This window comes from Alligator mississippiensis, chromosome 12 (assembly GCF_030867095.1).
Source record: "Alligator mississippiensis isolate rAllMis1 chromosome 12, rAllMis1, whole genome shotgun sequence".
NCBI lineage: Eukaryota > Metazoa > Chordata > Crocodylia > Alligatoridae > Alligator > Alligator mississippiensis.
Genome location: NC_081835.1, coordinates 43,044,262 through 43,069,635, shown reverse-complemented (window position 1 = coordinate 43,069,635; position 25,374 = coordinate 43,044,262). Strand labels below are relative to the sequence as shown.

The 25,374-nt window shown below is 53.3% G+C and overlaps 1 protein-coding gene across 3 annotated transcripts in view; it reads right to left on the bottom strand.

Moving 5' to 3' along the window:
• Positions 1-7,550: 7,550 nt before the first annotated feature.
• SEMA3F (semaphorin 3F) overlaps positions 7,551-25,374 on the bottom strand; it is a 126,660-nt gene continuing 108,836 nt past the window's right edge. For all 3 annotated transcript variants that reach the window (XM_006265543.4, XM_059716153.1, XM_059716154.1), the window contains 12 exons: positions 24,644-24,763; positions 20,995-21,134; positions 20,693-20,807; positions 19,717-19,786; positions 18,909-19,053; positions 17,432-17,654; positions 15,000-15,088; positions 14,709-14,750; positions 13,766-13,923; positions 13,304-13,371; positions 12,624-12,757; positions 7,551-12,401 (listed from right to left, as the gene is read on the bottom strand). In XM_006265543.4, the coding sequence (XP_006265605.1) occupies positions 11,949-12,401; positions 12,624-12,757; positions 13,304-13,371; positions 13,766-13,923; positions 14,709-14,750; positions 15,000-15,088; positions 17,432-17,654; positions 18,909-19,053; positions 19,717-19,786; positions 20,693-20,807; positions 20,995-21,134; positions 24,644-24,763 (1,757 nt within the window). In that variant the 3' untranslated portion in view covers positions 7,551-11,948. The remainder of the gene's footprint in view (positions 12,402-12,623; positions 12,758-13,303; positions 13,372-13,765; positions 13,924-14,708; positions 14,751-14,999; positions 15,089-17,431; positions 17,655-18,908; positions 19,054-19,716; positions 19,787-20,692; positions 20,808-20,994; positions 21,135-24,643; positions 24,764-25,374) is intronic.

The window sequence follows — 25,374 nt, the reverse complement described above, 5'->3', positions numbered from 1 at the left end:
GGACCCCGCTGCCCACACCCTTCCAGGTTGAGACCGACCCATCTACCACGACTCTTTGGGTGCGACCCTCTAGCCAATTCACCACCCACTGGACTGTGCAGTCATCCACGTCACAGCCTCTTAACTTGTTCACCAGTATGGGGTGGGATACCGTATCGAAGGCCTTCCTGAACTCTAAGTATACGACATCCACCCCTCCTCCTGTGTCCAGGCATTTCGTAACCTGGTCATAGAAAGGGACTAGGTTGGTCAGGCATGATCTGCCCACCACAAACCCGTGCTGGTTTCCCCTCAGCATAATCTGCCCTGCCGGGCTCTCACAAATGTGAGCCTTGATAATTTTTTCAAAGACTTTACCAAGGATGGAGGTGAGAGTGACTGGCCTATAGTTGCCCGGGTCCTCCTTCCTCCCCTTTTTGAAAATGGGGACCACGTTAGCCCTTTTCCAGTCCTCCGGGACTTGGCCCGTGCGCCACGAGCGTTCGAATATTCCCGCCAGTGGCTCTGCAATGATGTCGGCCAGTGCCTTCAGCACCCTCGGATGGAGCCCATCCGGGCCTGCCGATTTAAAGGCATCCAGTTCTTCCAAGTGACTCTGCACCACCTCAGGATCTACGCATGGAAGTCTGGCACCTTGCTGCTGCCTCTCTACAACCCCAGTGAGAGACTTGTTGTGCCCCTCGCTTAGGAACACTGAGGCAAAGAACTCATTGAGGAGTTCAGCCTTGTCCCCCCTATCTGTCACCAATTGTTTCTGCCCATTTAGCAGTGGTCCTATTCCTCCCTGGGCCTTCCTTTTACTCCCAATATATCTAAAAAACAATTTCTTGTCCTTTACTTGGGTTGCCATCCTCAGCTCCATGGTAGCTTTGGCCTGCCTAACTGCCTCCCTACAAGCACGAGCAGAGGAGGTATATTCATCTTTAGTGATCTCACCCTGTTTCCACTTTTTATGTGCTCCCCTTTTGGCCCTTAGGCTGCCCTGGATTTCTCTGGTCAGCCAGGGAAGCCTCCTGGCCCCTTTCCCTCTTTTGCCTCGCTCGGGGATCGTCTTGCTTTGTGCCCAAAGGATCGTTTCCTTTAGGCACAGCCACCCTTCTTGGGCACCCATCCCATCAAAACTCCTACTCTGCAGTGCTTCCTTGACTAATCGCCTGAGTGCATTGAGATCAGCTTTCCTAAAGTCTAGCACTTTCACCCTACTAGTTACCTTACCCACTCGCCGTCTTATGTTGAATTCTATTATAAGGTGATCACTGTCTCCCAAATGGCTACCGATCTGGAGGTCCCCTATCATGTCATCTCCTGTTGCCAATACCAGATCCAGTATGGCATTCCCCCTAGTGGGACCATGCACCTCCTGTGTCAGGTGGAGGTCCTGTACACAGGTTAGAAACCTGCGTGAGCGATGGGACCTTGCTGTCTGCGTCTCCCAGCAGATGTCCGGGTAGTTTAGGTCCCCCATGACTACCGCCTCTTTAGCTTTTATGGTCTCCGAGAGCTGCCTCAGGAGCCCCGCATCTATTTCTTCCCCTTGGTGTGGGGGTCTGTAGCAGACCCCTACCACCAAATCCCTTTCTCCTTGCCCCCCATGTAGCCTAACCCACAATCCTTCTACTTCCTCAACCTCGGATTCTGTCTTGATGAGGGTTGATGTATATTGCTCACTGACATAAAGTGCAACCCCCCCCACTTTCTTCCCCAACCTGTCCTTTCTATACAATCTATAGCCCTCAATATGTACCGCCCAGTCATGGGATGAATCCCACCAGGTCTCTGTTAGCCCCACTAAGTCATAGGTGTTTAGTGCAAGCAGGAGCGCTAATTCATCCTGCTTGTTCCCCATGCTCCTAGCATTAGTATATAGGCACTTGAGCCCTGCGACTGGTGCCTTTGCTGCCCTCCCGCTCCGAGTCCCAAGGGGCCCATTGTTTCTTACCTTCTTGTTTCTTACCTGTTCTGTAGTGCTGGTCTCCCCATGGCTTTCAGGTTCCCAATGTTCTCCTTCTTCAGGCTGGGCTGTCCTTGTGGGTGCCACATGGTTTGGTGGTCCACAGCTTCCCCTGCCCTCGTACTCCCCTCCCCCTGACGAGCCTAGTTTAAAGCCCGCCGGAGGAGATCCGCCAACCTAGTAGAAAACACACGCTTACCTTTGGGGGACAGGTGAAGCCCATCCCAGCTGAGCATGTCCCTTGTCGTGATGTGCGGGTCATTGTCCAGGAAGCCGAAGCCTGCCTTGAGACACCACTGCCGAAGCCGCCAGTTGGTCTCTCTGATGCAGTTCTCCTGCCGTCTTCCTCGTCCGGTCACTGGTGGGATGGAAGAGAAAACCACCTGTGCACCGAACTCCTTCAGCACGCCGCCCAGAGCACTGTAGTCCGCCATCAGGTGATCGGGGGTTCTCCTGGCCGCATCATTAGTACCCACATGGACTAGGACCATGGGATAATAATCGGTGGGCTTGATCCTGGCCTGGATTACCTCCGTCACATCCTGAATCTTTGCTCCAGGGAGGCAGCATACCTCTCATGCCGAGGGGTCCTGGCGACAGATGGGACCTTCCGTACCTCTCAGGATGGAGTCGCCTATGACGAGCACTCGTCGCCTCCTCCTCTGGGTCCTTGTGGATCTCTTGTTCTGTTTGGAGTGTGAAGAACGTGGTGTTTCTTCTTGCCCAAGGGTTTCCTCCTCCCCTTCCATCTCCTGCCACTTGGACTCCACTAGGACTCCAAGATCCCTTTCCACTTCTGTGTCACCCAGCAGGTCATTCCCTAGGCTGTAGGTGTGCTGGACATTTTTCCTCCCTAGGTGCAGCACTTTGCATTTCTCCTTGTTGAAATGCATTCTGTTGTTTTCTGCTCACTTGTCCAACCTATCCAGGTCTGCCTGCAGCTGTTCCCTGCCCTCTGGCGTGTTCACTTCTCCCCATAGCTTTGTGTCATCTGCAAACTTGGACAGAGTACATTTCACTCCCTCGTCCAAGTCGCTGATGAAGACATTAAAGAGTATCGGTCCAAGGACCGAACCCTGCGGGACCCCACTGCCCACACCCTTCCAGGTCGAAACCGACCCATCCACCACGACTCTCTGGGTGCAACCCTCCAGCCAATTCGCCACCCACCGGACTGTGTAGTCATCCAAGTCACAGCCTCTTAACTTGTTCACCAGTATGGGGTGGGATACCGTATCAAAGGCCTTCCTGAACTCTAAGTATACGACATCCACCCCTCCTCCTGTGTCCAGGCGTTTCGTAACCTGGTCATAAAAAGAAACTAGATTGGTCAAGCATGATCTGCCTGCCACGAACCCGTGCTGGTTTCCCCTCAGCATAATTTGTCCTGCCGGGCTCTCACAAATGTGAGCCTTGATAATTTTTTCAAAGATTTTGCCAAGGATGGAGGTGAGAGTGACTGGCCTATAGTTGCCCGGGTCCTCCTTCCTCCCCTTTTTGAAAATGGGGACCACGTTAGCCCTTTTCCAGTCCTCCGGGACTTGGCCCGTGCACCACGAGCGTTCAAATATTCCCGCCAGTGGCTCTGCAATGATGTCGGCCAGTGCCTTCAGCACCCTCGGATGGAGCTCATCCGGGCCTGCCGACTTAAAGGCATCCAGTTCTTCCAAGTGACTCTGCACCATTTCAGGGTCTACGCATGGTAGTCTGGCACCTTGCTGCTGCCTCTCTACAACCCCAGTGAGAGACTTGTCGTGCCTCTCACTTAGGAACACTGAGGCAAAGAACTCGTTGAGGAGTTCAGCCTTGTCCCCCCTGTCTGTCACCAATTGTTTCTGCCCATTTAGCAGGGGTCCTATTCCTCCCTGGGCCTTCCTTTTACTCCCTAATTGTTCTGGTCTAGTCTGCAGTAGAGTACTGTGTCCAGTTTTGCTGTCCCCCACTACAGAAAGGATGTGGACAGGTTGGAGAGAGTCCAGCAGAGGGCAACAAAAATGGTTTGGGAGCAGGGGCACATGACTTATGGGGAGAGACTGAGGGAACTGGGCTTATTTAGTCTGCAGAAGGGAAGCCTGAGAGATTATTTGATAGCAGCCTTTAACTACCTGCAGGGCAGTTCCAAAGAGGATGGAGCTAATCTGTTCTTAGTGGTGGAAGATAACAGAACAAGGAGCAATGGTTTCAAGGTCCACCAAGGGAGATTTAAGTTGGATACTAGAAAAAAACATTTTCACTAGGAGGGTGGTGAAGCACTGAAACAGGTTACCTAGAAAGATGGTGGAATCTCCATCATAGTTTCATAGTTTCATAGTTGGTAGGGTTGGAAGGGACCTGAGCAGATTATCAAGTCCGACCCCCTGCCGGACAGGAAAGAAAGATGGGGTCAAACGACCCTGGCAAGGTGTCTATCTAGCCTCCTTTTGAAGACCCCCAGGGTAGGAGCGAGCACCACTTCCCTTGGAAATTGGTTCCAGATCCTAGCCACCCTGACTGTGCAGTAGTGCCTCCTGATATCTAGCCTGAATCTACTCTCCATCAGCTTATGACCATTATTCCTTGTTACTCCCAGTAGTGCTCAGGGGAACAGGGACTCTCCCATAGCCTGCTGGTCTCCCTTGGCCAGTTTATAGATGGCCACCAGGTCCCCCCTCAGCCTTCTCTTGTGGAGGCTGAACAGGTTCAGGTCCTGTAGGCTCTCCTCGCAGAGCCTGCCCTGCTGCCCCCTGATTATCCTGATCATCCTTAGAGGTTTTTAAGGCCCAGGTTGACAAAGCCCTGGCTGGAATGATCTAGTTCAGGGGTGGGCAAAATGCGGCTCGGGGGCTGGATGCAGCCCTCCAGGCCATTCTATCTGGCCTGCGGGACTCCTAAAAAATTTAGAAAATTAATATTTATCTGCCCCTGGCTACCTATCATGTGGCCCTCCATAGCGTGTCAAAACTCAGTAAGTGGCCCTCCGCCCAAAATAATTGCCCGCCCCGATCTAGTTGGAGATGGTCCTGTTTTGAGCAATGCTGACCTCCTGCGGTCTCTTCCAACCCTAATTTTCTATGATTTCTATGGTTTCCCCTCTGCTGTATTCCTCATAGAGCTCCCTGCTGGGGTTGATAGAATAAAGCTTTCAGGTCCTTTCAGGAGAGCCTGGGTTTGTCCCCTGGGCCTTTGACTCTGAGGCTTGATGGGGTTGTCACTTGTGGTATATGTCCAGCACTCAGGGAAAGGATCATTCGGGTTGGGGGCCACAGAGCCAAGTTCCCATTCTCTTCCATACAGGTACTGTGGGCCAGGGGCTTTATACCTCTGGCTCATGCCTGAGTCAGTGCCTAGACAGACCTGACTGCATCTCCAATCAGTGAAAAGATTACCCAAAGGTACTGAAATCAGGATGTAGACCTGGATGAGGCATGGGTCTGAGGCCCACTGGAAATGGCTGTTGCCTGTGCTGCTGGCAGTGTGGTGGTGAAGACTGGGCTAACAGCATTGCTCTCAGCAGCTGCAGCAGGACATTGCTGCCACCTCAGGAACATTCCTTGGCCGATGCAGGGCCATTTGCTAAATTTAGGATGAAAATTGCATTTGAAAGGCTCTATGGGACTGTGTAGACACAGCTCTAAAAGGCAGGAATGTGCTGGACAATTCAAGGCAGCAGGGTGCATTAGGTCAGTGCAATGTGTGTGTTCTGGATCCAGCTGTCCCCATGGAGATCTGCCTGTAGGGGCCCCCGTGTTGGCCCAGTGCTCCCCTGGGTTAGACTTTCAGCAGGCCTGGGTCAATGTGGCCAGGGCTGGCAAGAGGGACTGGGGAACAGCCTCAGAGATCCCCCTTTTCTGCTGAGGCAAGGAGCTCCAGCAAGCTGAGGAATCCTATGCACCTAGACTTTCTTGGTGCAGCTGCAGCAACTGTGTCTGGATCCTGCCACACCTCTCTCCCCTCTCCTGGGACCAGAGCTTGGCCTGTGGGAGCTGGCTCTTTCTTTGTCAGGTCTTGCTCTTGACCCAGCTCTGTATGGGGGCTGGGTGAGCTCATGGCAGTAGGTAGGAGGTACTGGCCTGCAGAAGGTTGGTGCTCTCTGGTGGCGACCGTGGCTTCTCTTGGAGGAATGGGTGACTGGTGCCTCCTGAAACTGGGGGAGCACAGTTTGTGGGCAGCGGTGTTAGCAGTGTTGGCGGTGGGGTGGTGAGCGCCTGCAGAAGTTGGCAGCGGCGTGAGCGGCAGGGTTTGTGTGTGCGTGTGTGTGTGTGTGTGTGTGTGTGTGTGGCGAGCGGTGACCAGCCGCAGAAGCCAGTGGCGGTGGTGGCCAATCTTGGGGGGGGGAGGGGGGCACATGCCCCTGCTACCAGTTGCCTATGCCTGGAGGGGATGGATAGTATGCATTATCCTTCTTTGTGGCCACCTTATCTACTGCGGAGTGCCGGAGCCTTGAATGGGACTCTTGCTGGGAGCAATTGGGGCGGGGAGGAGGGGGCAGGGAAAGGGGGCAGGTCAAAGAACAGGGTCTTCCCCACCAAAAGGAACTCACAGTTTTAAAATGTTTCATACCCAGTTTCACAAAAACTTGATATGCAACAAGCCTGATCTTGTTGTGGCATGCAGTGAAAACTTCCCTGAATGTCAACCATTGTTCTTTTAATTTGTTCCTCAATAACTGAGACTTTTCAAGGAAATGGATGTGCCTTTGCCAAACCCTTTGTTTCAAAGCAGCATTTTCTAATGGCCTTTTGTTTCAGGCCCCTCCTGTCAGCCCTAGTGGGGCTGATTCATCCCTGTTGTCTTTGTTCGTGGTTTCAGACCCCAACACAGCCTTCCCCAACATGGACACTGCAGGCAAGCAATGCTGTGTTGGGATATTGCCTTTTGAGGAGACTCATTTGGGGTCCCTTACCCTCCAGGTAGACAATGAGTATCCCAACCAGACCGTCTCCCTGTGGAACGTGTGCTAAGGACCATGGATTTGTAGGAGCCAGCAGCTAGTAGCAGCTGCATTTGTCCCACCAGGAGTGACTTCCGCTGCTGAACTACTAGGATTTCATAGATTTCATAGACAGTAGGGCTGGAAGCGACATCGGAAGATCATGGAGTCCAGCCCCAAAGGAGGGTGTGTTCAAGTCCACACTGCCCTGTGCTGGCTGGAATCAGCCCTGCCCTCCAGGACTTGCCTTCCACTGGCTGCAAGAGTGGATGACATTTTTCACCAAAGCTGAGTCCTGAGCTTCCAAAACTGCCTTTCATGCTGTCCGTGTCCAAGCCTGGTATGTGGTGCCTTCAGCTATGCACACCATGTGGACATGTGTAAGCACCCCTCCCATCCCAAGAGTTATTGCTGGGGAACCAAGTTTGGACCATCAGCAGTAAAAATATGGGCCATTCCTACCTAAGGTGAAGGAACAGCTCTGTTAGTTAGTGACATACAGGCTTTTACCCTCTCCTCTGGGCCAGGCACTAGGGCAGGGCACAAACCACACAGTGGAAGGGGGAGCATCACAGTTGCCCTGTGGATTGCTTTGGTCCTATACCTCCAGTGTTGTTGGGGCAGAAAAGACCCTGTTGGAGGGAGAGGAGCAGCAAGTAAGAAAAAGGCAAGAAAAAGGCAGAGGCAGAGTCTCCATAAACAAAGCCAGTGTTTATTAGCTCGTTCCCATCCACAGGAAGTTCACATTACAGGCATGATGTGCCTTTGAGCTCCACTTCTCCACCAGGAGCAGGTTCATTGACTGCTTCGTTTTTCGGCTTCTGTTACATTCTCCATTTACAACTATTTACACCAGAGAGCACAGGCGCTTGGGTCAAGCCGGCACATACAGCCAGCCTGGAGGAGAGCGAGGAAAGACAAGCTGGACCTGGGAACCTCATAGTCCAAACCCACAATATGAACTACATGTAGTTCAGTCCAAGGGAAGGCCCACTGGATCCTGAAGGCTCAGTCTGTCTGGAAGGGGTTAAGAGGCCTTAGCAGCAGAGGGAACCACAGGACACAATTTGAGTTTTGCTGGTTTGAATTGGGAAGGAAGAGCTGTCCTACTGGCTGGCTACTGGGAGCATGCTATTCCTTTGCCCTCAGCAATGTATGCCATTGTGTTGAACCTGCTAGGACCAAAAGAGAAGGACTCTGAGGGCATGACTTTCTGCTTCTTGCTTTTTAATTTGCATAGCTGTTCCCAAGATGCTTTGCTCCTTCCCTCTCTCTTGTGAGGGCTCCAAGAGCTTTAAAAAAAAAAATTTTTCCCCCATATTTCAAGCCAAATTTGCCAAATCAAATTCCAAATCCGTGAGTCAGTCCAGAACCATAAATGGCCATACTACCGGCAAACACCTGGGGCTTCAGATGTTTCCAAATCCTTTGGCAGGCATCCTACTTGCAGGCCCAAGCCCGGAGACTTGGGGTTCAGATGCCCCTGCGTTTTGTTTGCCCTCAGCCATACGGCTGCAGGAGCAAGCTACAGAGGACTCTCTCATTTCCATAAAGTGGGCATAAAGCCAAGACCTTCCCACTCCAGCAGCTAAATGGGAGGTTTATTATACATTAGCTTGGCAGATACTGTCCCTGTGCCAGCAGAGCGGTCTTCCCCGGGTGCGACTAGGAAGACCACCTCAGTGGTCACAGTGTTTCCCTTGCCAGACAAGCATAGACACTACGCTTGATCTGAGCTGACAAGAGGGCTCCAAGAGCTGTTAGGGGAAAGAAACGTGGTGTTCAGAATGGGTAAACTGCCAGTGCCCGTCATGTGAGCAGGGATGGACACAGCCTTGGGACAGTGCCATTAAGCATGTCCTGCGTCTCCAAAGATGATGACACAACAGTGGAAACTGCTAGTGCAGTGAGCCTATGATGTGTTCCCTTTCATCTTCTTCCCACTTCCTCACTCTTTTGGGGTAACTGTGTGAAGTCTCTGGCACTTTTTCCTGCAGCTTCTCTGTGGGGTGGACAAGAATCTTCCTGGCCTCTTGCCCTTGCCCACCCAAGGGCAGGTGGCTGTAGGCACAGGAAGTGACAGACTGATCTGGAAGGCTGACCTCAGTGCTGTTATCCTGTGCCCCCCCACCCCGCAGAAAGGAGGGAGGCAGGACCAGTGTGTTGGGGACAGGCTGGCAAGACACACAGCAGTGGAACCAGCAACAATGCCAACACCTCTCTGCTTGGGCCTGGGTTCACAGACGGCGGTTCTTCTCCCCAAGCCCTCTCTGGGAATGGAGATGGCCCAGGCTGCCCTGCCTGTCCTTCTGCAGCGTTGCTCTGTGCGCGGGGCCTCCCGTGCTCTCTCCCTGCACTGAAGCACTATGGGGTAGCTGCCAGGCTTTTCCCAGACTGCACCATTGAAAGTGCTCTTTGGCATCATGGTCAGGCCTTGACCATGTTTGCTGCAACAAGGTCAGGCCATACTCTGTGAGCAGCGAGAGCACAGGACTCTTCGCTCAGAGGCAGGGAAACCCACCTCCAAGCAGCCAGGAGGTTGCTTCCTCAGCTGTCAGAGGCCCTTTCCACTGAAGTCACCAGTACTTTGCTAGCTAAGTGCCAGTTTCTTCTTGAGATACCAGAACCACCCTGTCCCCACAGTGAGACAGGCTGGGAGAACAGTAGAAGTCAGGAATGCCTTTGCTATTACCTCCCTCATCCAGCCAGAGTCCTGAACCAAACCCACAGCGCAAGGAGCAGGGGAGCACCAGGGTATGAGCTCTGTTGGGGGCAGCTGGTCTTTCCAGAGAGCTTGAGGTATGGAAGGGGCAGCTGGTTCACCACCTGTTCACAAGGACTGCAGTGCAAACAGCCTCGCCAGCCCGTGACTAGCCCTCGCTGCCCGGGGCTGTGTCTGTAAGAGAGATGCTGTCCTGGCTTCAGTGTAGCTAATAGACCAATGCTAACCCCAGGCCAGGGCTCAGGGAGGCCTCTCGTAGTGACCACCATGATCCACAGGGGCTGCATGTGCCTAGCAGCCTACACCCAGACTCCCATTTCTGGCCAGCTTTCTCCCATCCCAAGGACCCTCCAATTGCTTCCCCCTCCAAACCCCTTACCATAATGTGAGTGCTTCCATGATCTGCCTTCTGCTCTCAGCTTCTTTCCCTAGACGCAAGTCAGCACTGCAAATAACAGCCCATTTAGGTAGTGGTTTTTGGGATGGGTGGAAACCCCTAGAATAAGGGCACTGGCCACATCCCACCAACACGTCATCAAACATCTGACTCAGGGTTCCCCTTGCCCTTGCTGCCGGGCTAGCATGGCTGCCCCCTGCTGAAATAGCTGCTGCTCATCTTTCCCTTGAAGTAGCGAGTGAAGTGACCCCCAGTACGTTTAGTTTGCAAAGTACCCTGGGATCTGTCAGGGTGAAGATATAGGTTGCTAGGCCTTGCTTTTGTATTTCCCTTGGTACTATCAGCCAGTCCCTGCTCCCTCACCACTTTCACTCCTTCCAAAGGGTGTTTGGAGGAGCGGGGGGCCGGGATGCGGGGGTCTGAGTTTTCTTTCTACTCTTCTGTACTCCTGCCTTACAGCAAAGCTTCCACAAGAGACCTCCAACATGGCCAGATCTGTGCAGGCACTGGGCGACCTACAGTTCAGGTCCTCCAGCTGGCAAAGGCCACTCAGTTCAGTGCCACCCCCATCCCTGAGCTCATTCCTGAAGCTCCTCTGCAGAGCGGCTGGCATTGCCAGGCTAAGCATGGCTATGGAGAAGGCAGCAAAATGACTGTTCCTCAAACAATCCTAGGTAGTCAGACAGGAAAGTTGAGGCACAGCAAGATGCAGGGACTTGCCAAGGTCCTCAGTGGGCTAGAACCTCAGTGCCAGATGCCCCACTGCCAGTCCCTACCCACACTTTCCTCCCCCCCAATCAGTCCTTCCATATCACCACCTCCACACCTTTTTCCATCCCCTGCTCCTCTGTTAAAAGTCTGCTGCTGCACAAGGATTCATCGCTCCCCGAGGCTGCCTCGGTGGAGAGCAGGTGGTTCTGATCCACATGCTCCGTCCGAAAGGCATGTTGGTCCATGTGAACACTTGAGGCCAGAATCCAGAGGTGCTGTTCCCCTGTTCCACCACTTTGCAATGGACAGTCCCCCAGTCTGGATGACTTGTCTACTACTGTGTCTACTACTTGTCACAGGATGTGCAGGTGTGGTAGGTACCTCTCAGGGTCTCTTCAGGCTTTCCTGGTCCCTGTGGTCTCACTGAGAACTCTCTTCTCCCTCCTTGAGTCACCAAGCTTGTCTCACTCTGACGGGGGAAGGATGCTGTCAGTGAGGAGGCCAAGACATCCCATCAAGGTGGGCCATGACCCTATCACTTCCCCTGTCAGACTTCCTCTTCCCAAACCAGACACCCTCTCCTTGCTTTCTGCTACCATGAGGTAATACCCCAATGGAGCCTCAGTTGGAGGCAGGAGGTGACTGACTGGAACCTACCCCTGGAGTAGAGTTCACAGGGTGCTGCCTGAGGTGACCCCAAAAACAGCACATGCTAAAATGAGGTATTTCAGTGATCTTAACTAAGCAACATTTTCCTATTCCTCACATGACTAAGGACAGAGCCCCTCCAGGCCTCAGGACTCTGGAGTGCCTTTGAGACACTGGGCAGGTCATGCAGATCCTGGAGAAATCTCATGTTAAAGACAACAGCGTGGCCTTCTTGTTGGATCAAGTCCCCAGGGGCACGGCTTGTGCCTTAGCTCTGCCTCCTCGCTCCACATGTGCCATTTATTTTACAGTACCTTAGAAGTTAGGAAGAGGAAAGAACAAGCTGCTGGACAGGGTACCTCTGGGCTCCTTGCTACTGTATCCAGGAGGCAGTGGGGCAGGGGAAGGCTGAGATTGTGTCTCCCACGGATTATGTACAACCTACAAATAAATACTGTCTTGAAAGGGAGGTGGGGAGCGTGTGTGTGTGTGTGTGTGTGTGTGTGTGTATAATATATATATATATATTTATATATATATTTATAGATATTTCAATATTAAAAGGGGGGAAAAATATAGCACTGTTATAACAAAGTCCTTGGTGGTGATTTCATGTGTGCTGGTCCATGTCTGGCTGGTGATTCCGGCGGTTTCGTGGCTTCTTCTGGTCCTGCTGCTCCTTGGTTTTGAGGCCTGCCAGCACCTCCTTATGGCTGGCAGCTGCATGCCGCCAGTAGCCCTGGCAGTACTGGTTGATGAGTCCCATTTCAGGCTGGGTGAGGAGCTGTACCAGGTCCTGGTAGTGAGGTCCAGGTGCACCGGGGACACCAGCCCTCATGGCTGCCGCGGAGATGTCACCATCAGCCCGCAGACTGGGTGTCTCTGAATGGAAGAGCACGGCATGGACGGTTTCACTGTTCAGCACATGCAGCTGCACCTTGGCCACTGTGTGCTTGAAGTTGTTTTCTGTGGCTGTGCAGGAGTAGAGGCCACTGTCGGATAGCTGCAGGGAGCGCAGCAGCAAGCCCTGCTCCGTCCTCAGCACCCGGCCCTCTATGCGCAGCTGGAAAGGAGATGCAAGGTATGAGGGCATTAGGAAGAGAAACATGGCCAGGTGCAGCAGAGAACACACAGGTTTGGGTCATCAAAGAGAGGGTGGAATAAAGACAAATCAGTGCTGGCGGGTGCCAATCTAGACTTCCCTCAGCTTCCCACAGACCGCTTGGGCTTGATCCCCAGCTGCAGGCAATGAGCTTCATACATGTGGCCTCCTCTTTGCTCCTACCTCTTTCCTCCGATCACTGTTGTCCTTCTGGAGGAGCCATTTGATAGTAGCCTGTGGGGAGCGGGGCTGGCACTCTAGGAAGGCTGTGCTGCCCTCCACCCCATAGTGGATGGCCTCCACTGTGTTTTTGTTTGCTAGGAGTTGGGGTAGAGGAGATACGGGTCAGATGTTGGAACTTGCACAATGCACACAATCCAGCTCTTGCACAGAAAGTTTAGTAACCCAACATCTCCCTCCAGCTTCCTGACCTGGCAACAGCATCTTCTGCCCTTTGGCTACACACTTTCTGACAAACCAATCCACAGTTGCTTCCATCTCATCCCATGCTCTGATCCAGCCAGCCAGGCAACCAATATATCTATCCCTTCAAGCAGCATATCCATCCATCCACCCATCACTCTAATCCATCCATCTGTTTGCCCATTCAGCTAGCGTGCTCCTCTATATCGATACATTCGTTTATCAGTATTCCTTTATTAGTATATTCACCTCACCACCATGTCCTTACAATTTAACTATCCATCTCTCAATCCAGTGGATCAATTTACACATCTAATACAGCCATCAGCTTGTTCAACCATCAGTTGTCTCATTTGCCTGTCCCTCTATCTTCCCTCCGCTGTCTTCCCTCACCCATGGCTGGCTCAAGCCCAGGGCTCTGGCCAGAAAGCTCTACTCACCATTGGAGTTGTAGCCCCGGCACTGGCGGATGGGGTTACCATGCCGGACATCCTGGCGCCTGCTTCGCCTGCAGGGAGAGAGGGGTGCACATCAGAAGTTGTCCACAGCCTCAGGGTTCTAGCCTATCGCTATGGGGAACCTGGGGGGCCTGAGAATAGCTGCATGAATGTACAGCTTAGTCCCCACAGCCAGAATAGGTCAGCCCATCCTGCTCCACACTGCAGGGCTTGAGGGCTGAGTCTCCTCATTCCTGTTTCTGGTTGGAGGCATCAAGCACCCCCCTGCAACCTTGCTAGCAGGTTGCCCATGGAGATTGTTTCCCAGTCCATTGCCCTGCTGGTGAACTTCAGCCAGGAGACATGATGACCCCTCCCCACAGCATTGATGGTGCTGGCTCTGCCCTTGGCTGGGGCTGCTCAATATAACAAACCCTCTCTCCCCTGCCCATGGCTTGATCATACCTCTTGGAGGAGGCAGAGTAGCGGGAGCACGCCTTGCCATCCCAGGCACAGTAGGGATCTCTGGCTAGGCAGCAGTCAGCGCAGGCCTCCCCATACATATTGCAGCGATGCAGGGCCAGGTGGGTCACGCCCACAGCTGAGGCAACATACAGCTGTTGCTGTGAATGGCAGAAAGCACTGTGAGATCCTGCTGAGCCACAGAGCCTGGGATTATCCTGAAAGGCCTTCCCTTGTCTGAGGAGCCATGGGAGAGTGGCTACCCAGAGCTCCAGCACTACGGGAGATGCTGGGAATGCAGAGGGGCTGGCAGCCACCCATGGCCTCTTGCCTCTTTACTTGGAGAGGGAAGCGGTGGAAGGGGGTGGGACAGAGGAGGCACATGGGGGCTTCCAGGCAAGCATGTGCAGGGTGGGCTTGGTGGCATTGCTGGCTCCTTTCATTTCTAGAGCAGTTTTGACCAGAAAAGTGACTGTTGAGACAAACCTGTCCAGCAGAGCCCCCTCTTACCCACAGCCCTTCTGAACCCAACCAATGAGTGAACAGCAAGCAGGATGGTACTTCTCCTCTGGTCGCCCTGTTCAGGGCTGCCCCAGCTCCATGGCAGAATTATTTCACTGGCGGTGGATGAAGCTGGGCCCTTGGGTCCCCAGAAAGATGCACTGTAAGGGCTACATGAAATTCCTGCCTGAGATTCAGCCCCAAAACCCATAAGCAATGACACTAGGTGAACATGGAAGGCCACAGGAAAATGCTGTAATCACAGCATCTCCATCTCTCCTCACTGAGGGGGTTACCAGTGAGAATGACATTGTTGGGATGCAACAGGAAGCCTCAGCCCTGGATGGATGTGGGAGCATTGTTAGGTGTGGCTCTCTGCAGGGGCTCTCCATGTGAAGAGGCGCAGTCCCTGCCTAAATCCCCGTGCAGCATATTTCAGACTCACCCTCTTGGAGGAGATGGTCATTGTCTTGATTGGGGCAGGAACCTAGAACAAAAGCATGGGAGCACAGTGGTCAGTCCTGGCAATTACCTCAGACCCTTCAGAGCTGTTCATGCAGTCTGGGACCATTGAGAAGACACTATCTGGGTGACCTGTGGCCAACTGCAGCTACAGAAGGTGGAAGAAGCCCAATGCCAGCTTTAAGGAGGGCAGGAAGGTTCAGAGAGCTTCCATCAGCCATGAGGAAGTCCCTGTGGCAGGACAGGGGAGGTGGTGCAGGAACCTAGGCCTTACCTTGAACACTTCCACCTCCTCCAGCATCAGCTCCTCTGTCTCCATGTCATCCTTGGGGAGAACTATCACCTTCTGGACTGTGCCATGGTCTGCAAGGCAACAAGGCACACAGAGCACTCAGCACTGCTAGGATGGACTTTTGATGCCCTATCTCAACCCAGGAGAGAGGGGAGCGGGCAGAGCAGTGTGTAGCTCAACAGGGCCTGACCTGCCATCTCAGCTTTGCATATGAATCAAGGGCTGAGAGGCCACTCAGGAGCTGGGGAGAGGCAGAAGGGCAGCACAGGGCTATTAGAGCAGACAGGATAACCATTCCCTTGAACAGGGTAGCTGTCTCCGATGGCATACTTCAGAGACATCCTCCAAACCCTGGTGACAGTGCCATCACCAGGACTTCAACTCCTGCATTTCATAGGTGACCAACATATCTGGGTGGGAAGCTCCTGGGCTAAGCCTCAGCTGGGCTCTCCCTGAGGAGGTAAGGGCCTGCTGAGCAGATGCTACTCACCATGTGGCCAGCTCCTGCTCTGACCGAGGCTTCAGCCCAAGCAACATTCTCAGTGAACATGGGACAGTGCTGAACGAGCCCCATTCTTAGTGCAGCATGAAAGCCCCATTCAAAATAGTGCCCATGCCTTTCCCTGGTAGTTGCTTTCCCCAGGACTGTCTAGCACTTCACAGCCATTCACCCCTTAGTGAGTGGGTGAGGGACAGCACTTCTCTGCTTACCATGAGTAGCCTGTGGGATGGCAGGTGGCAGCTAATTAAGATGGCATCTGTGCTGCTCAGGAGGGAAAAGAAGACTGGCTTTCTAAGACACTGGCCTGTGACTCAGCAGACCTGGGCTTAGATCCTGGATCTATTGTAAGCTTCTAGGGTGCCCTGGACTAGTCACTAGATTTCCACTAATAGAAGAGGAATAATAACTTTTGTTTTGTGTAAACTCCTTGGGATACCCACAGTTACACAGAAAGGGATCCTGAAATGTGACTTCTTCCAGGGCAGAATGTCCTAGGGTCCAGCAAAACATAAGCATGAAGGAGGCAAAGTGAAATCACTCTTGCTGCCAGATAGCCCCTTCTGAGAGCTGCCACGGGCTCTGCAAGGGCCATGGCAATCCCAGCCCCAACCAGATATTCCATTCATAAGACTTACATACACAATGCCAGGCTCCTTTTACAGGCGCAGTCACCAACAAGGATGCCCAACCTAGCCATGACCCTGCAGCCCAAGCAGCTTGACCCTGCTTAGCTAGCACAATGGGTTGGAGAAACTTACAGCCACAAGAGGCTGGACAGAAGTTGGAAAGCTGCTGTTGCAACAGAAGGATGGGTGCCACTGCCAGGCAGACTCAGGGCCATCACTGCACTCTGGGAACATGTCCTACTGTTTTGGTGTGGCCAGAAATGGGGTTGGGCAGAGCTCAAAACAAGAGCATCATTAGTTTGATGGCTTCTTGGGCTAGGCTGTAATCAGTATCCTTGGTCTGCTCCTAGAGCCAGGGCAAGACTGTTCCCTCCAGCTCTTGCCTTCCAGTCTGTGGGGTGGGCTCCCATCCATCTCACAGTGCTCTGGCACCTATAGCTGGGGAAGAACTCTGGTGGAGGCAGAGCAACTCAGGTCCTGGCATGGAGGGCAGAAATGGGAAAGCATCATCCCCACCTTCTCTCCACTTTGTATTTTCCACAGAGGGCAGGAGCAGGAGATTCATTTCAGCCATGGCAGAGGAAGTGAGATATTCCCTGCTTGGATATGACAGGTGGTGGAAGGACTTGTGAGGCTTCAGGGGCAGCTGGAGAAGCTGGGGCAGACCAGTGAGCAAACAGTTGAGTGAGAGACAGCATTTATGAGCTAACAGATCTTTTGGGTCCTCAGCATTCCTAGATGCCTGCTTGGAGGTGCTGGCAGGGCTCCCACTTCCTGGCTGCTGGCAGCCCACAGCTCAAGGCCCGCTACAAGAAAACTAGAGGAGCACATGCTGCTAACTGGTCAACAAGGACCACCAAGTAACCAACCCCTCTGTCTCCCTTTGGTCAGATTCCCACTGGATCCCGCTGCAAAGAATAGCCCTTTCCCACATGGCAGCAGAAGGCAGCGACCACTCAGCTGGGGTGACCTCGGCCAGCAAGAGGCTGCACAGAGGAGGCTGGCACTGGGCAACACTGGCCCCCAGGAGAAAAGGACTGGACCTGGAAGAGGTTCTAGGGCAGCACCTGGAAATCTCTGCCCTGCTGATCCTGCCCTGCCAACCAGCCTGTTTCCAGCTCTTGCCCTGGCCAGCTGGGTCTGAAACAAGAGTACACAGTAGGAGGTCTTTGGCCAGCCAGAGCCCAGCAAGCCAAGGGTGTTTTAATCTCCCTCCATGCCCTCCCTCTTGGCCAGTATGGGTGGTGCTTGTGTGTGTACTCTCTGTGGTGCATGGCTGCGGGTACCTGTGCCCAGGAAAAGCACCTCATAGCGCCCATCCGCCGCGTCCACCTGGTCCACAGCAATAGTGGTGAACTTGTAGTTGACATTGCTTCTCACCACGAGGGGCCGGCGATGCACGGGGTAAACAGCGTTGTACATCATGGGGTGCGTGCGCATGAAATTGATCACCTCGTCCGGGTAATCCTTGGTCGACTTCATGGATGGGGTGAAGGTTCCACCTGGGCACTGGAAAGCAGGGCGGCAGGTGAAACACTGGCATCACCTGTGGCTCTGCTGACCCCACCTGTCCCCTCCCAGCCTCGTTGCACTGTCCTCAGGCAGTGTTCTAGTCCTGAGGGGTACAGCCCACCCCACAAGCCAGCCTGCCCCACAGCATCTGGCAACAACACCTCAGGGTCACTCCCTCCACTGAGGCCTTTCCCTGTCCTATGACCATAGTGGGGTGGAGCCCCACAACCATGGGCTTGCGGCTGTACTTGACCTCTGAGTACCACCCCTAAGCACTCCTGTCATCAGCTCACAGATCTGTCCTGGCTGTGTGGGTGAGAAAGTCTTACCTTCACAGCCAGGGCAGGGCCCCAGGGCTCCAACATGAGCTCTGCCAGTGCCCAGCAGCCACAGGAAACTCCAAGGCCCCCATTAGGGAGAGAATGTGCCTACGGGGCCATTCTCCACTGGGAAGAGTCCAGCTGAGGGGAGCAGGGGAGAGGTGGGCTGGCTGCACAGGGATGCCAGGGGGCCTGAGAGCAGAGTTGGAGATGGAGCAAAGCAGCAGGTAAGGAAAGACCTTTTAACCCATCCGACCTGATCTGCCTTCTGTCCCATTCTGCAGGGCTTGGATATGTTTCCAAACCCTTCCCTAACATGTGACAAGGGCAGTGGAGGGGCACAAAGGGCTGAGAGAGAGAAGAGAAATGCAGGAAAGACCAAGCAGATTCCCCATGAGGGAGGAAGGGCAGAGAAGATGCATGGATGAAGATGGGGAGAGGGGGAGGCGGAGATGGGGAGAGGGACAGACCCACTTCCCACTCCTCCCCTGACACTGGCCCCTTCTTGAACCCATGTGACAAAGCATGTGACAGTAGGGATGGGGCCTCCCCACAGGGACAGTATTGCACTTTTGCACACGGAGATCATAGCCCAGGCACAGGGGCGGGCAGGTGCTCTGTGATCTTCCCTGATACACACGCATGTGTGGATATGCACACACACATATGCATGTGCACACACAAATGCATGCATACTTATGCACACACACACAGAGTAGGAGTGTACACTACCCAGTCACGCTTTAGACCACATGTACACACATGCACAAAGACACAGATGAACTGTGAGCGCATGCTGTCTGGGCCAGACTGTGCCCACCATGCGTGTACACACATATACATGCACCGCATCCACCCCCACAAGACAGCCTTTGGCTGATGGCCTTCTGTCGGGGCAGATACTCCCGTTGGGAGCTCCAGCTGTACTTACAGTGCCTGGGCGGGGGTAGGGCATTTTGCCAGTATATGGCATCCACTGGTAGTTGGGCCCTTCCTTGTGGGCAAAGGGCCCATTGAAGACCATGCGGATGTCAGCCATGGAGTATACACACACAGCAGAGCCTTTGAACACAGACCTGGCAGGGCCAGAGGAGGGAATGCTGTATTAGCATCAGGAGGTCACACTGCTGGAAGAGAAGCTACCTGCCCCCTGCCCTGGCTGAGTGTCCTGCGGCTGGGGCTACTGACCCTCTGCCCAGGTGCACTGGGACCAGACCCGTTCAACTTTCCAAGCTGCTCCTGACTGATCTGCCTTCTGTTCCATTCTGGAGAGCCTGGATATGCTTCCAAATCCTTTCCTAACACACGACAAGCCTAGGGCAGAGTGGCCAGTTCCCAGCCTGGCATTGGACTTGCAGGACACAGCTGGCTGTAGAAGCATTAGCAATGTCATTGCTGGGTGTAGCCAGGGAATGGTGCCACATGGCTGTTTCACCATGTCCTCTTGCCACTAAACATGAGTCATCCTAGCCACAGACCCTCAGACCTCTCCATGACATTGTCCTTGGGCGTGGTTGCTTCTCCTGAAGGTCTGTGGCCTCTTGTGCTGAGAGGGCCTGCTCCCCTGGGGAAAATGTTCAACCTCACGGTGCTCTTTCCTGTTGCTCTTGCTTGTTCTCAGAGGGCTCCAGCCTAGCCATAGCCCCTTTGGCTTCCATGTGACAAAGACCACCTTAGCAAGTGGGCTACATAGGACTGATCTTGCATCTGTCCCTGCTGCCCTCCCCCAGGGCACTCACCCTGAGGCGGCAAACACAGCATAGATGATGGGATTCTTCATGTCCTGAGTCTGCTGGATGAACACGTCCTCTTGAGGGGAGAAGAGAAGGAGAGTTAGCAACTGGAGTTGAGAGTCTGGGCTCTAAACTCCCTCCATAAGGGGAGGAGGAGCTGAATAAGTCAGAGATGGGGGAGGAAGAACTAGGAGTACTTTAGGAAACGGGGTTGGGAGCGCTGGCCATGTGGGATTGTTCAAGCTAGTCTAGTCCCAGTCTAGTTCAACAAGGGGCATTATAAGAGATGAGGTGGGGGTGTTTGCTGTGGGGGAGCTCCCGGCTACTCCAGCCCCAGCCTCTCCCAGCACAAAATGCTGTAGGGAGTGGGGCTGGAGGGCTGGATGTGGGAGGTGCCCCTTCCAGCTTCTTTCTCCAGTTCTGAGGGGGCCTGTAATACAGGAATGTTGTCTGTCAGAGGTGTGATGGGTAAGGAGGAAGAGCAGGGGGCTTGCTGTGGGGGCTCCCAGCAGGAGCCAGAGGCAATGCTGGGCACCATCTGGAACTGATCTGGGGAAAGCGAAGCAAAGCAAACAGGCAGGCACTGGGGCAGAGCGGTGTCCTGCTCCCAGTCACAGCCCATCCATCACTGCCAGGGCGGGTGCTGAAAAGCCATGACAGGGCTGTGTGCTGCCTCGCAGGGAGCCTGGGAGGACCTGCCCAACCCTGCTGAGAGATGCCTGGCAGGCTGCCACGGGCAGAGGCTCTGCAGCACTGCACACTCACGACAGAAGCTGGGCACTGGGGAGCTGGACATAGCAACTGCCCCAGTGCCCTGCCTGTTGCTATGTCCTGCTCAGAGATGCCATTCTGCAGTGAACGTCAGGGAGCCCAGATGCCCCCTGCTCCCAGCCAGGGGTCATGGTTAGTTTGTCCCTAAAGGAGGCCACACCACCCTGTCTTGTGCTGCAGTGCCTGGACCCACCTCCTGCCATGCACTTACGGAGCTCGTCGAAGTGTGTCTCAATCCCATCTGGTCCTGGCACAGAGCAGATGAGCCGGGCCTTCAGGAATGTGCTCCACTTGTTCACCAGGCAGCAGTGACCCCCGTCGTCATTCTAAACCAAGGGCAAAACACTGTCCTCAGGCACTGAGGGAAACCACAGGGTGTCCTAGTATCATGCAGCTGGTTTGTCTCTGCCTAGCAGGGGCACTGTGGAAGTGGGGCAGGAGTATGGGCTGGTAGGGGGAATACCCAACCCCAACCTCCTCTAGAAGGGGGCAATGCAGGGAACAGGTACATACCAAGCAGATGCGCCCAATGCGGGAATAGACAGCAGGGCTCTGCGGAGCATCGGCTGATTTCTCCCGGAAGAAGAAATATAGCTTGTCGTCATTTTTCTCAGCACTGTCTGGGATGAGCTGTGCATGAACGAATGCTGGGTCTGCAATGAGACATGCCTCTGTGGTCAAGTCAAGGCACATTTGCATCAGTGGGCATAGCCTCCTCGCTGAACCATGCCAACTCCAATGCCTCATGGAATAGAGGCATAGAAGCAGTCACAAATGGGGCAGAGTTAAGGTTACCCAGGCATGACTTGACTGGAATGCCTAACAAGGAAGCTGAGTTCTCTCTCAATACCTACCTGACATAACATCTCGGGAGAAAATCCACTTGAGAATGCCACAGATGTCACTTAAAATAGGCAAGACTGCACAGTAATGAATTTAGGTCTCTGTAGGAGGGAGCTGCTCTCCAAGGAGCCCTGGGGGATGCTTAAGTTTTTCACTTGATGGCTGTGCAGGCTCTGGATTGCCATTATGTTGTTCTGTGTGCAGAGTAAACCCGGCTGTGTCCTTCATAAATTTAAGGCTGATCCGACTTCACTGAGACTACCTGGAGTTGTACGGCTCACTCCAGCAGAACAAGGATCGAGCTCTTTCATTGTTCCCAGCATTACAAATCTATTGTGTGCGTTTCAGTGAGGCCAAAACTCCATCACTTCAGTATTAAATCTTCTTGGTGTGTCTCAGTGTGGGCTCCATCCATGCCAGTTTTCAACAGGCTATCCTGGCTGGTGCAGTCGTACAAGGTCTATTTTTCTTTTACAATGGGAAGAGTTCATTGTTCCTTGCACACTCTTTACACTTAAAAATGGCTTATTTTTGGTCAAACTTTTAAGAAAAAATTTGCATTCTAGTGCAGAAACAAGCCTGTGATTTCAGTCCAGAATTTTCAGCAATTTATCAGTTCCTGAAAGTAGAAGATTAAAATGGAAACTATTCCGCAGCCCTAGCTAGAGTGATCCATGCTTCTGCTAGAAAATCCATCCGCAATTAATCAGTGTGCCACTAAGCCCGGGGTGACAGCTCGCTCTCCTCAGGTTCCCTAAATGACAGCTCCCATACCGGAAATATAATCTTATGGCTCTGACCTTTGTTTATTCAGCTGCCAGGCTCCCTTGCCACAGCTGGAGATGCTACCGCAAAAAGGCCACACACTCCTCCCGTTGGATGCCTCCCTCTGGTGCAGCAGAGGAAGGGAGGGAAGCTGGAGATAACTGTTCTGGTTTGGCTGCTGCAGATGAAAAGTTTGACACTCTATTCCAAAACAGATCTGTTCTTCCACCCATCCATCCTCATACATACCCATCTATCTATCTGTCCCTGTACAGACCAATCCATCCAGACCCAAATATCCATTCCTATTCAGACTCATCCATCCATCTGTTCCCATTCATCTATCAACCCAGCCCCATACAGACCCATTTATCTATGCATCTATCAGTGCATACATCCTCCATACAGACACAGCCATCCATCCAGCTGTCTGTTTGCCCATCTTTTCCCACAGAGGCCCATCTGTATATCTATGTTAGTGTTTTCTTCACTCTTCATCATCTCCTTTTCTTCACTTATGCAATTCCTGCAGACACCATAGGAACCTCTTGAGGATCACCTGTTCCTTTGCTCCAGCCCTCTGGCTGAGGCTCCCTGCCAGGAGGGAATTCTTACCCCCATGTACAGAAGCGGCCACTGCTTCTGGATTTTGCTATGTTGAAAAGTAGCTGAGAAGAAGCTGTGTTCAGACTGGCTACCTGGCTTCCAGGGATGGAGTCATGGGATGCCAGCAGCTGCTGGGTTAAATGCTATGCATTTCACATGTGTTGCCCCACACCTGCAAACCACCAAGTGTCTTGGGTGGTTTATATGCTGACAGACTGCACCACTTTCAGATGACTGCACTGGGAAAGGCTGCCCTGACAAGACACAGTAGGATGCAGATGGTTGTGGAGACCTCACTGTTCTTCCTCTTGGTGTCTCCTTAGCTCTTGTGTCACCCAGGCCCTTCAGGAAGGAGCCCCCATAAGCAGGAATCATCACGTTCTTTGTCATGGCTGAAACCATGGACTTTACTCTGGAATGGCTGTTCTTGGACAGCTGTGTCTTGGGCTCCAGTTGGATAGCTGCAGCACTGGTCCTGTTCAGTTATAATGCCTCTGATGAGGGAATGCAGCAGTGTACCACATGCTTCACTTTGGTACACTGTGCCTTGGGAAGATGTCTTCTCTTAGAGTTTGTGGTACCCACAGGCAAGTGTGGGCAAGTGGCCCTTTCTGTGGCTATGAGTCTGGCATGGCCTCAGTCTGCTCTCTTCTGCTCATGCTGTACCAGCTCGGGATGTACTCAGTTCAGTCCCTAGCGCATGATGGCCAAGATAGCTGCTGTCACAATTGCCCTTTCAATGTTTATGAACTACCTGACCAAGATTCAAAGAATTTATGGCTTGATTCCAGTCAGCCCCATGGCAGACCAGGGGGCTATAGGGGCAGATTCTACCCCTGCTGCTGGGCCCCCATGTACTATAGGATTTCTGAGGGAGTAAAACAAAAGTGGGTCTGTTTTGCCTTGTCTGCCCTGAAAATCCTCCCCTTCTTGCCAGCATCACTGCAGCTGCACTGGAGGGGCAAAGATGGGGTGCCAGTGGTACTGTCTAGATGCATTCTGAGATCCAGGGCACCCATGCCAGGGCTCTCCTCAGTGGTTCTGCCACAGCTGGAGGACCTGCAGTGCTGATGAGGAGGACAGGCTGGGCAAGGACCCTGTGTTACCAGGTAGAGATGGAACTGTATTCAAAGCTTTGAAGAGTGACCGGTGAGCCTCACTGCTGCAAATGGATCCCACACAGGGACTTCTGCCTAAAAAGCTGTCCTGCAGGGAGCCAGTTGGCAAGAGGGAGCCTACTAGAGTACTGTGAGGAGAAGGAACCGCCAGTAGGTACCAGGAGAGAGCAGAGGCTCAGGACTGACAGCTGCGGACTGTCCCAGAAGCTGCCCAGAGCAATGGGGAACGGCTGGGTGCAAAGCTAGGAAGAAGCAGAGAGGGAGTTTCCAGCATACCGTGTAGTGTGGATGGGGCAATGAAACTGAGGGTGGGAAAGGGAAGGCTGGAGAGGAGGTTCAGAGGGAAGTGGGGAAAATCCCATTGTACACGTCATCCCTGTCATAAAAACCTTGTCCAGTCCTGCACTGAAGCCCTGCTCTGCCCCTCAGACTGAAGGAAATGCACACTCCCTAAGGACATGAGACATCCTCATTGCCACAGGCCATGGTAGCACTGCTGAAGAAGGACTAGTTAGGGGCTTGGCTGTTGATTCCTCATTCAGAGAAGGCTCCTCACTGGACCCATGCTGCCCCCTTCTTTGCCAGGGTGGGAAGTCCCCTTTGCTTTTGGGATGGAAGAGGGAGCCCCCTTCAAGTCACTGTTTTAAGAACCCTGTTTGGGGTGCTCTGGGTGCCACTTAGACCCTCACAGGAGCCCTGGGTATTGGGGGGCCAGAAAAAAATGCAGGTGTCATGCTTTATCCTCCCATCAGAAATGGGTTGTGGCCCTTGGGCAGATGCCCAATGCTTTTCCTTTCCCGCCCTAGACCTCTCCCCAGACTGCTGCTCACCATTCAGCCAGCGGGAGTTGTACTGGTCAGTCCTCATGGCTGTCTGCTTGCCCATGGTGCGGAAGATGGCAGCGTCAGTGCCCATGAAGTCAATGTAGACGCCGGCATAGAGCTCCTCATCTGTGGGGTGGAGGCAGAGATCAGTAGAGCCTTGCTGAGGGGGAGGCCACATTTGAGTGTGTAGGGTGACTGGTATATCTGGCTAAAACCTGCCCACAGATATACATGACCATGTTCCTTTAGCCTCCATGGGGATGGACATCAGCACAGAATCAGCCTCATGTGACCACCGTCCTCAGAGTGGGCCAGAAGGATACCCATCCCCGGGATGGGGCCCTGAGTGCCATGGAGGGTAGGAAGGGTAATGCCTTCTTTCTATCAGGATGCCCTGTGACTGCTGGTAGTAAATGGGAAATGTGGGAAGCCCATATGTGCTGTTACTCAGGAGTCAGGTAGGAAATGATGGGTACACTGGAAGGCCCCCCTTTCCCTGCCAGCAACCAGGACATATCACAGGATAGGGACTATAAGCCTGTCCCTGCTGACTCCAGAATCCTTCCTCATGCCTCAAGGAAGGCTCTTCCCTACAGGCTGGGGGAGAGAGCTGATTTTTCCCTAAGAGCATGAGGGCTAGACCTGGGTGTAAGGTACCCTTTGGGCCTGAAGCAAGGGCTCAGGTGGTCAGGGAAGCCTTGGAAGTAGCACCCTCCATGTGAAGAAAGGGACCAGAG